Source organism: Pteronotus mesoamericanus, unplaced genomic scaffold (assembly GCF_021234165.1).
Source record: "Pteronotus mesoamericanus isolate MK-2021 breed Mesoamerican mustached bat unplaced genomic scaffold, CSHL_Meso_final contig_246, whole genome shotgun sequence".
Taxonomy (NCBI): domain Eukaryota; kingdom Metazoa; phylum Chordata; class Mammalia; order Chiroptera; family Mormoopidae; genus Pteronotus; species Pteronotus mesoamericanus.
In genome coordinates this window covers 1,395,765-1,407,794 of record NW_026555104.1, presented here as the reverse complement: position 1 = coordinate 1,407,794, position 12,030 = coordinate 1,395,765, and the positions used below count along the sequence as shown (strand labels likewise).

The following is a 12,030-nucleotide window of genomic DNA, read 5'->3' as shown; positions in this document are numbered from 1 at the left end:
GTGAATGCTGGTCTCTCTTCCCTTTTCTCTAGCAAGAGATAATTATAAGGGCAGCAGAAACAACTCAGTTTACAGATCAGAACTTTCAAAAAGTAGCCATGGTACTTGCCTGGGATAGAGAGAGGTGAGGAAAGTCCACCCCCCACCCCCAAGGATTGCTAAGAATGAATTTTAAATTTAGAACTGCGTGGGGGCAAAAGGATGGAACAGACGACCTCTGGAGATGGCTCCCACCACCCTTACTCCACTATTCTAAAAAGGGGGCCAGTGGGAAAAATTTGCTTTCATCCACACCTATTTTTTAAAGTAAAATTTTTGTATTTTTATATTGTCTCCTACACCTCCACTTACATGTGCTATAACTCAGTTAATTTCCTCCCAGTAATCAATAAAAAAAGCAATGCCCAGAATCACAGCTACCAGAAGTTACAGAGTTTGGTACTTACCCTCTTCTAAGTCTTCTATGTGATATCCAGAGAGGACGTTACTAGTTGCTGTCTGCAATTTTTCAAATGAAAGATATTTTTATAATAAATATCCAGTTGCGTGTTGAATTAAACTTGGACATTTTCAGTATTTTTTAAAGCCTGAGTCTGAATACTTATAAAATTTTAACATTAATATTTCAAACAATTTTTTGCTCTTTGCTCTATGGTAAACTATATTTAAACACAAAAAAGAAGTCCTTGTATGGCCCTCATTAAGGAAACTGATAAGAGATCTCCTACATAAAAATTACCTGCTAGCAAAAGAAGAGATGTCTAAGTCCCCAGCCCTGAACCCCGTGGAGTAGCACCTTCCGCGCACTTACGCATTTCACTCTCCTCATCCTAACACCCGGAGAACCACCAGCTAGCCAGGTGCCTTTTCTCCTGTATCCAGGGAAGCACCACCACCTGGGGGCCTGGAAGCACGTTCTGCCTCGTCCTCTCATCCTCTCGCTCCGGGATGAGCCCTTCTCCCACAATGGAGACCAGGGTGGGGACCCTCTCACTCTGACTTCCTGGTTTTCTTGACTCCCTTGGTGCAGATAAATCCCCACTCTGTCCCTTTGGCCCTAACTTTACTCTAAGCTCCACACCCACAATTTCAACTGAGTGCCAGCCACAGCACTGTCTATGAACTACTCCGCAGCATTTTACACGCCGGATCACTGTCAGCCATGTTACAGACCCACTGTCAACAGCCCGCAACTGCCCCTTTCCATAATGCCCCTCAAGGGGATCTGGCACAAACTGGGTACTCAGTAAGTGAAGGATGAATGGCTGGGTACACTTTGAATATAGTATGTCCAAAACAAAATTCATCAACTTTACTGCAAATATCCTCTTTCACCACTCCTTATATCAAGTTAATAGATTCATCTTCCCCAAAGAGAGCAAGGCTGAAATTATAAAAACCATCTTGACCTCTTCCTCTTCCCCCTGCTCTGAGTATTCTCCAAGTTCCGCCCAATCACGCGTGGAATGTCTCTTACTCTCTGCTCCCACCACCGCCGTCCTAGGTGACCATTACTACCTGTATCATCTATCCTTGTACCAACTGACTGCCATGCTGTACCAACCTCTGACCGTCTTCACTTAGCCAACCCCACCCTTGAACCTCACACTCCTGCCTCCCTGGTTTCCCTGCAAAGTGTTAACATCTCCTTTCCCTGACTGTACTTCCATCACAGTAATTACTAACTCGGGCTGCCCTGTGGGTATACTAGTTATATGCATCTCGGACTGGCCCACCAGATTGTTTTTCATGAATATCTCAGCTTTCCAAAGCCTACAGAACCTTGCACAGCACAAGCACACAGTAAATGCTGAGCTGAATCAGAAGAAGGAAATGGTATCCCAAGGTGAAATTTGGAACATCTTGTACCACAGAATAAATATCATAAATTCAAATTGGATATAACACAATAATATCACTATAATTCATATGCTGTTGATTAAATTGGACTTTTTAGGTTGGGCTGGAACTAAATCACTATAATAACTCTACCGGAAAATGTCTTCTTATTCTCAAACTACTTACTAATAAGTTTTTAAAGACAACCTATTCTTTTGTATAATGAGGACTGTATATAAAAATATGTAAGTTAACAAATCAGTTTAATTTTTCACATTGCAAGGATTCTATGCTTACAAAAGAAGATACATTAAAAGATCTCTTTAAATTGTATAAGCAAGCTCTAAGTGCCATGGTCCCACACTAGCCCTTAAAAAATGATTCCATCTACACAGAATGTATAAATATAAAAGCCAAAACTTGACTCCATGTACGAATTTAAAGTAACCCCTCTAAAAAAATTTATCAAAATGAATTTATCAAATATGCAAAAAGATGGGAATAAAATGATCATAAAAATGAAAGTTAAAGCATTTAAAATTATTATAAGGGAAAACATGTGGTGTGCTTCCAGCATCAGCATCTGCGGTAGTCTCTGCCTTTACAGTGAGCTTTGCTCTTAGCCAATGCCCAATGACTGGCCAAATTTTAATATAAAACACTTACTAGGCAAGACTGAGTTAAACTCTTTCCAAAGAGATCCACTGAAATAGTCTTACCTCTGTTTCTGTGAGAAGTGTTTTTAGTCTTGTTAAATCTTTTGTTACCATCCCATTCTGAAAGGGTAAATGAAAAAGGAAAAAAACAATTAGTATATTAGTTTTTTACTATGCGGACTTTAATTCCTCAGCTGTTTCTAAGGTTTATCTGTAAAGAAAACAATGCTACCCTCATCTCCCGCCCCCACTACCCTGAAGCCAACCATCTATAAGGAAAGTTAAAAAGGTTAATTTAACAGGACAAAATATACAGTATGCCATTAAACACTGTAATCATCTTCCATAAGATGATAAAATAAAAAACAATTGTTAAACCAATTACACAATTCACTACCCAATAAGTCCTTGGAAAATAACTAATCTGTCCTCTGAGATAGGTCATTATATTACAATTAGCAGTAGTATACCAAGTACTTTCCTGATTCCTTTTTTTAACCAAATATATTTATTTGCATTGAAAACATAACTTTGCACCAAATGTTCACAATTTATAGCAATTCAAAAGAATAAAGGAATAAAATAAAATAGGGAGTTCATGCTGTATAGCAAACCATACATATACTTTCTTGCTCTCACTAGTTTTCATTATGATTCCTAAAAAACACCGGAGAATTGTATAATAGTTACCAACTGTTGAGAGGAGTTTTATTATCTCTTGTCTTCCAATTTCTATAGATTGCCAATTCTAAAGTTCCAAAAAGCAGTCTTTCAATTATCTCAAACAAAAAGCTCTAGAAAATTAAATGCTACATAAAAGAATTAATCCCAAAGTCTGAGTAGAATTCAACAGCTCCATCAGAGTGGTCATGAATATCAACTTACACACATGCCATATTCAGAAACAAAAGTAATTATTACTTACTTTAGATAAGTGGAAACATTTTATGAAACAAATGGCTGAATTTAAGGAACCTAAAAAATCATATATCCACAGGAGAATTTTAAAAAATATATAAAACATAGGCCTGGAGGGGGGACCAAAGGGGAGGAAATGAGGGGACATGTGTAATCATGGCACTTGAATAAATAAAATAGATTAAAAAATATTTAAAATATAAACAAAACCAAAAATATTTCCAGGTTCTGTTAAATTATATCTTTAAAGAAAATCATTCAAGGATGGGTGGTGGAGGAAGAGGGTATAAGGGGGATAAATGGTAATGGTAAAAATACAATAAAAAATAAACTACTTTTAAAAAAAGAAAATTATTTAGCTATCCTATACTTTCAAAGTTTTTAAAAGTACGTGCAAATCTTTTTTTTTTTTAATCCTCACCCCAAGAATATGTTTTTTATTACTTTTAGAGACAGGATGGAAGTGGGTGGTGGGGGGAAAGAGAGACATCAACTGATTGCCTCCTATACACACTCTGACGGGGAATCAAACCTTGCAGCCTAGGTATGGGCCCTGACCAGGAACCGAACCCACAGCCTTTTGATATATGGGATGGCACTCCAACCAACTGACCTTCCCAGCCAGGGCATCCCTTAAATTCTTTTAGACATATATATTATCACAAACTACAAGAACCCACTGATTAAACATCAGTTCGTTGAAGAGAAGAGATTTTTCTCAAGGTACTGATGAACTTTAATTTCTGGAAGAAGAAAATAAGAGGAAAAATGGACACTAATTGTTTTTTCCCCACAATATTCTTAAGGAGTGAAATAAATGAATGTGTTTTTGGACATTCAAAATTAGAGTTTAACACCCCATGATTTCACTCATATGTGGAATATAAAGCTGAAAATAATAGCCCTGGCTGGTGTGACTCAGTGAATTGAATGCTGGCCTATGAACAAAAAAGTCGCTGGTTCAATTCCCAGTCAGGGCACATGTCTGGGTTGCGGGCCAGGTCCCCAGTTGGGGGATATGAGAGGCAACTGATCGATGTATCTCTCACACACTGATGTTTCTCTCACTCTCTTTCTCCCTCCCTTCTCCTCTCTCTAAAAGTAAATAAATAAAATCTTTAAAAAAAAAAACCTGAAAGCAATAAATGAACAAAGAAGACAATCAAACAAAAACTCACAGACACAAACAGCATTCTGGTTACCAGAGGGATAGGGTGGACAGGGTAGTAAAGGAAAAAAAGGGGTCAAATATATGATAACAGAAGGAGATTTGACTTCAGGTTCTAAATACACAATGCAATATACAGACGATGTACCATAGAATTACACACATGAAGACTACATACTTTTATTAACCATTATCATTCCAATAAATTTAATTTTTAAAAAAAGCACTGAAAAAAAATTGAGCTCATCAACATACCAGGGACTCTCCTGTCAGCGACTTGGCAAGAATGTTGGAAACAAGCTGGAGCTTTCCTTTCAGTTGCATGCAGCAAAGCACTGTCTGAAAGGTACCACCTCCCTTGGCCAGGCCTTCTCCCAGCACTGTCAGAAAAGAACAGTCATCATTAATCATGTGACATTTAATACTCATTTTTCTTGATTTTAATATTGGCACACTATCACAAGCATGACTTCTTATACGTACGCTAAAAGGAAAAAAAAATCAAGCACTAGAGGAAAGCAGATGTGTTTCAGTTCTGTCCAAGACATGCATAAAGACAAGGAAAAACAAACAAACATAGGACAATCTACATATCTAACCCACTACAGCCTAGAGCCAGTAGGATCCCACCAAAATTAGGGGAAGAAGAATTAATCTTAAAGCTCACAAACTTACGATTTCTGGGTACAAAGATTGCTTTTAAACTGCAGATGTATATTCAATGAATAAAGTTCTCACATTTTTGACAGTAACACAAGGGACCAAGTGTCATTAAAATGCATAAGAATAGAAACTGCAAACTTCAACATTTAATATTCCTAGGCAATAAAGAATTAACCTTTATCAGAACCAAAAAGATTAACTAAGAACCTAAGTGCCAAATGGCCATTGAAAATACTATCCAGGCCTGGCCAGTGTGGCTCAGTTGCGTGGGTGTCATCTAGAGAACAAAGGGTCACAGGTTCAATTCTGAGTCAGGGCACGTGCCTGGGCTGTGGCCCGATCCCCAGATTGGAGTATGCAAGAGGCAACAGATCAATGTTTGATTGATGTTCCTCTCGCACATCAATGTTTCTCTCCCTTTCTCCTTCCCTTCCCATTCCTCTAAAAATAAATAAATAAAATCTTAAAAAAAAAGAAAATACTACCCAACTTTTTCAAGTGTTGACAGATTTAATTTTTTACAATCACAATGAGTACATATTTCTAACAATACAGAATATACTCATTTATATACCATGTCATTTGAGATAGTTTCTCACAGCAACTGGTAATGATTCAACTACCTTATCGTAGTTCCTTTTCAATAATTGGGATATTAAGGCACTACAGTTGTTAAGAGCTAAATAATGTTTCAAGTAAACAAAAAAAATCTAAGAATATTTCAAAGTCAGGTGATTATGTAGTGTTTAAAAAGTATTATATCATATTTTACAAACACTTTTCATAGGTCTTTGGTTTTGTACAAGGAATTTGCTAAACCTTATTTTGCAAAAGTTCTCCCATTATACTGATGTTTGAATGTCTCAGTACTTGTCAAAATTATGTTTCCCTCTTTTTTTCTCTTCGTTAGACAAGAAGCAGTACTGACATAATTTCTTCCAAGTGTTGCCTTTAAAGACTGAGTACAATTCAGTTTATATCTTGGAGGATCCCACATAAAGAACGATGGCAAAGAAACAGTCAAAAGTTATAAATAAAAACCCTTCCTGTTACTGCATCATATGACAAAATTCAATTACAATGCTGCCAATCTTGCCCCTTATTATCTTTAATTTCTTGAACAAGCTGGAAGAAAACAAAGTATGGCCTAGTGTATTATGAAACTTGCCTCAGCTATAATAATTGAACTTGCCAAAAGAGATGACATTAAAAATATAATCTAACCCTGAGCAATTATAAACAAGCTACAATTCCCTGTAAATAAATTCTCTTCCCATCAGCTGTCAGTGAAACCCTACTGCGGGCACACACCTGCCCCCAAACTGAAGTGCTCCTTCGTAGCCACTGGGGATTATAAAGGAGGGGATCTGAACAGCTTAGCTGTGTGGCCGCATTCATGTCTCTACCTCTTATCATTCTGAAGTTTCTGTAATATTTTCTAACACTTGAAATATGCTTATTTGGAATGGTGTGGACCAGAAGTGGTTTTGTTCAAACAAAAACAGGCTGTTAGTGGTTGATAGTCTCTGGCTACCAAAAGGAAATTAACAACTAAAATGTATTTCCTCTTGCTTGTGAAGCATTACCTGCAATAAGAAAGGTAATTTAAATCAAGCTTGAAGCAGTAAATGTTCAATATTATTCTATATTGTTTTAGTAACACGACCATATTAGGTTATTTCTTTTATCAAGTCCTTATTTATTTCTAAAATCTTTTCTTGAAGAGCTTAGCCCAATCAAGGTGTTTTTCCCCAAATTTTCAAAACAAAAATTTTAATGACCATAAAAACTAAATCCTTTAGTCATCAATAAAGTGAAATCATTCACCACTTTGATACAATTACATTCTCTGAACCAACACTTCAGGAAGAGAATCAAAAATGAAAATAGATTACTTTTATAAATACATAAATTCATAATTTATAAATAAATTCCTTTCTTAAATATCAACCATTTAATTTTTGGCAATAAACTTATTTTCCAAAACTGTATTTTGGGGTGGAAGAAGTAGTATATAAGCAGATCCCAAACAGCGGAAGGCCTAAATCTACGTATTAACCAGAGATTAAAATGTTCATTTCTTCTAAGCGTGAAGAAGTAAAACATAAACCAGAATAAGAACACTGTGGCAAATCTCCCACCCGTGTCCATCTGGCCAGATTAGGGTTTTTCCCCAACACTATTCTCCTCTGCCTCCACACTTCCCCCTTGCCTTCGCCTTTCTTCCAATTGTAATAAACAAACACTTTTGGACATGTGGGCTGCAGCTGTTGTGGCATATTATGCCCTTCCTACCAAGGTCTTTTATAGATAAAATGTTTCCTTTATAAAATGCTTTTGGAAAACGAAGAGCCCAACACTATTCAATGTTATCCAGGCCTAGACCCTTCTGAATATTTCAGCTTTAAACACTTGAATACGCTGCTGCTGCTGCTGCTGCTGCTGCTGCTGCTGCTGCTGCTGCTGCTGCTGCTGCTGCTGCTTTCTTTTAATCCCCCCTACCTTGCTCCTTTCAATATCTGGTCCTTAATCAGGTCACAAAAATCGGGTCACAAATGATCTCCTTGGGTTTGCAATGAGCTTTAAAAGTAAGCTTTTACTGCATATTTTTGGAAGTACTCTTCCCTTCAGTTACAGTTCATTGTAAAGAAGCTTGTACTCCTTCCTTCTCAATTATTTTCATACTTCAGAAACATAGGTCATTTCTCCTGGTTTATTTTCAGTGTTCCAGTTTAAATTCTAGAACTAATTCAATGTCCCTCAACTTCCTCCTTACTATACAAATATAAAATAATTATACATAGTAAAAAGCTGACAACACAACTAAACATAAAAATGAACCTGAAACCCAATTCTCAGACCATTATAAAAAGTTTTTATCACCTACACGCTTGAATAAACTTTTTACTTAAGACATTGTTAAAATGGTATTTGCAAAAGTAGCCTGTTGTACACTGCATATGCACGAGAGAGAATTTGCTGTTTGCAGAGCCAACTTCCTCTTTACAAAGAATCCTAACTTCCGAGACATATTTGCTATATAATTACAGTAAAGTTAACCTCCGTTAACTGTTCAATAACTGGATTAAGAAGTTAATTTTGTTTTTCATTTAAAACAAAATCCATTTAACTGCATTTTTTTATCTTAAAACTCTTCCACTACCATCATTTCCATGTTCCACAATCAAGGTTTTTTTCAAATCCGCTGTTAAGGCACTCCTGTACTTCATTGTTTCCATGGTTAATTTGCTAACTGAGAAAAATTCTGACATTTTGTTATTCTTGTGACTCTACTTTGCCTTAAAAGATTGAGCTACACTCTGGCTGGTGTGGATCAGGGGACTGAGCAGGGGCTTGCCAACCAAAAGGTTGCTAGTTTGATTCCCAGTCAGGACACATGCCTGAGCTGTGGGCCAGGTCCCCGTGGAGGTGCACCAGAGACAACCATGTGTCTCACACATTGATGTTTCTCTCCCTCTCTCCTTCTCTTCCCCTCTCTCTAAAGTAAAGAAGTGAAATCTTTAAAAAACAAAACAAAACAAAACAAAAAACCCTGAGCTGTGATTTCAGCTGTTCACAATAACCTTAATTTCAGTTCACCTTTGGTACCCTATTTACTGGGTACCATTCACATTAAACCCTCTCCTTTTGTATAAATATAGTTTCAGTTAATATAAAATTGATGCTAACAAATATTTACTCTGTGAATTAAAAACAACATGAAGTACATTTTTAAATGGCACTCATGACTATAGCGGACACCCTGAATAAATCAGAAAATGTCTAGAATCATACAGCCATGACGAGACTCTTGCAATTGAGTTCAACGTAATTTTTACCGCTTACTTAAAACTCACAAAAAAGGGTTTGCATATTTACAGAATAACAGTCCTTAAACTTAAATATTAAATAAACACTCACTCCCCTGATTTATATTGTCCCAAAATTAGTAATCTATAATTTAACTTTTTATTACTGTCAACTTAAATATTTAAAACACTCGATAGGAATTATGAGGGAATGAAGAGTGAAAGTCAAGATCCCATTCCAAGCCCTGGCTGGTGTGGCTCAGTGGATTGAGCAACTGGCCTTGCAAACCAAAGCCTTGCTTGTTTGATTCCCAGTCAGGGCACAGGCTGCATGCCTAGGCTGCAGGCCAGGTGCCCAGTAGGGGGCATGGGAGAGGCAACCACACACTGATGTTTCTCTCCCTCCCTTTCCCTCTGTCGTAAAATAGATAAAATCTTTAAAAAAAAAAAAATTCCCATTCCACAGAGTCTTGTTTCCATTAAAGAGCAAAATGTGGTACTGCCATACCATGAAATACTATTCAGTCATAAAAAGGAATGAATTATGGATACACACAACTTTGAATGGGTCTCAAATATGGTGAGGGGAAAAAGCCATCTTAAAAGGCTATATACAGTATAATTCCATTATATAATATTTTCAAAATGACAAAATTATAAAGATGAAGAACAGATTAATGATGGCCAGAGACTGGGGATGGGGGAAGAGGGAAAGTGGTGAGTGAATATCTAGAGTAGCAATAGCACAAGGGAGATCTTTGTGGAAATGAAACATTTCTGTATCTTGACTGTGTTGATGCTTACATGAATCTAAACATGATTAGATTTCCAGGTTTTGATATTATACTATAGTTATGAAAGATGTAAACTGTAGGGGAAAGGTACATGGGACTTCTCTCTGTTATCTTTGCAACTTCCTGCGAATCTATAATTATTTCAAAATGAGTAGTTCTTAAAAATTCCTGTTTGAAAAATAAAGTTGTACACATGAAATTTTTTTTAATAGTTAATGCAAAACTGGATCTAAAGAACAATTTTAACATGTTATTAGAATGCATCCCTAGTTGAAAAGTCTGGTGAACAGGAAAGAGAAGTGGATGAACTAGGGACTTAAAGACCCAAACTCCTGTCCACTCTCCACTAGTTATTATTATTTAAGTGATCCTTAGACTCAGTGTTTTCATTTCTAGATACCCGTTTGCCCTTGTTTCCAAGTTTAGTCTGCAAAACCCTAAAGAATACAGAGGCAAGAGTTTAGGACAAAGAGAAGAAGCACAGCCTTTCAGGAAGACCTCACTTCAAAGCCATTCTTCCACACTGGACTGGCTCTGCACTCTGAAGCAGAGTACTTAATCTCACAAAGCATGTTCCTCATCTGTGAAACTGGAATGATATTACAGTGTGATTAAATAAAATATGGTATTTCAGAGAGCCTGACCCAGAGATAATTCTGAATAAATAGTGTTAACCATTCCTAACTATCTATTTTTTAAATAAAACAATTACCACTAAAGTCAAAAGTCTTCCAAGAAGAAAGGTGGGTAACAGATGCCACTTTCTCCCCCAAGGGGAAAGTAGAAAGTTCAATCAATCACATATCAGTTCACCTTTTTTTTAATACACTCAGCATCTATTCAACAGGGCAAATATCATTATAATAAATGTCAATAGATGCCCCACACTTCTTTATTTGTAATGATTTCTTATATTAATAATGCTCTCAGGGTTTAAAAAACTTGCATCCTTATGAAAAATATTCATTGATATTTATGATTGAATTTGTCCTACATACTGCATGTAATACAATACTCTTTTAGTTGCTAAGATTTTCTTTTGACTTCACTTTCTCCATTTACCTCAGTTTCCTATATAAGAAATACATGAAAGGACAAAGAAGAGTCATTATTTCATGAAAGGTTTCCTGTTATGCCCAATACAACTTATGTTCAGATAATGAAAACAGACTTGAGCACCTCACTATCTATCCAGCGGTCACCAGTTTGGCAACCTTGACTAACCAGAACACAACAAACAGAACTAAATTCCATGAACTTACAGCCTATGTAGTTTATTTCTGAGATGCCCTCGAGTCCTCAATTCAGAGCCTGTTTACTCTTATCGAAGTAGAATTGCAACTTTAAAATTTATGACTCTGATCAGTTCCTAGTTTAACAAATCAACCATAAAAAACACTGTAGGAACAACCAGGTAAATCTGATTATGCAATGAGTTTTAGATATTAGGCAACTACTATCCATTTTATCAGGTTAATAATAATATGGTTGTACAGTTATGGCCTTACTTTTTAAAGGTACACACTAAAGTATCTAGGGATAAATATCATGATGCCTGTAATTAGATTTAAATATTTTGGAAAAACTAAGTGAAGTAAATATGGTAAAATGTTACCATATTTAAGTTTTGACAATATGAATATTTATTATACTATTTCCTCTACTTTCCTGTGTTTTAAATTTTTCATAAGAAAAAATTTTTTTCTTTAAATTCCACGACAAGGATTACCCGATTTCCTAGCCCTGCCTGAGAGAATGCAATCAGGTTGAAGCAGCAAATGGAGAAGAGAAGGGTAGTTACAAAGAGGCATGTTGAGAGTTGCAAGGAATGCAAACTGATAGCCTGGCAGGGAACAGACGTCGAGACAATACTGTATATAAAATGCAAACATAAAGTCTGGGGACATTAAGATAGGGGCTATTCCATGGCTATCTGGCATTACATAGCAGTATAATAATTAACAGAGGTTGAGATTTTCGTCTTGCTTTTTATTACTAACTAACTGCCTCTAACCCTGGTACTTTATCGTACAAAAAAATAAGGTTACCAAAAGCTAAAAGAAAAAAATATATATAAAAGCAAAATTTTACCATTAGTAATATATACATATAAACCTAGCCAATATTCCCAAATGTCTATTCCAAATGAACAACTTTATATACACTACTTTTGCATTTATATA

The 12,030-nt window shown here is 36.2% G+C and overlaps 1 protein-coding gene across 7 annotated transcripts in view; it reads right to left on the bottom strand.

Annotated features, from left to right (window-relative positions):
* Positions 1 to 12,030, bottom strand: part of HELZ (helicase with zinc finger) — a 137,644-nt gene that overhangs the window by 94,327 nt on the left and 31,287 nt on the right. For all 7 annotated transcript variants that reach the window (XM_054573059.1, XM_054573058.1, XM_054573063.1 and 4 more), the window contains 3 exons: positions 4,837 to 4,961; positions 2,559 to 2,615; positions 447 to 498 (listed from right to left, as the gene is read on the bottom strand). In XM_054573059.1, coding sequence (XP_054429034.1) covers positions 447 to 498; positions 2,559 to 2,615; positions 4,837 to 4,961 — 234 coding nt within the window. The remainder of the gene's footprint in view (positions 1 to 446; positions 499 to 2,558; positions 2,616 to 4,836; positions 4,962 to 12,030) is intronic.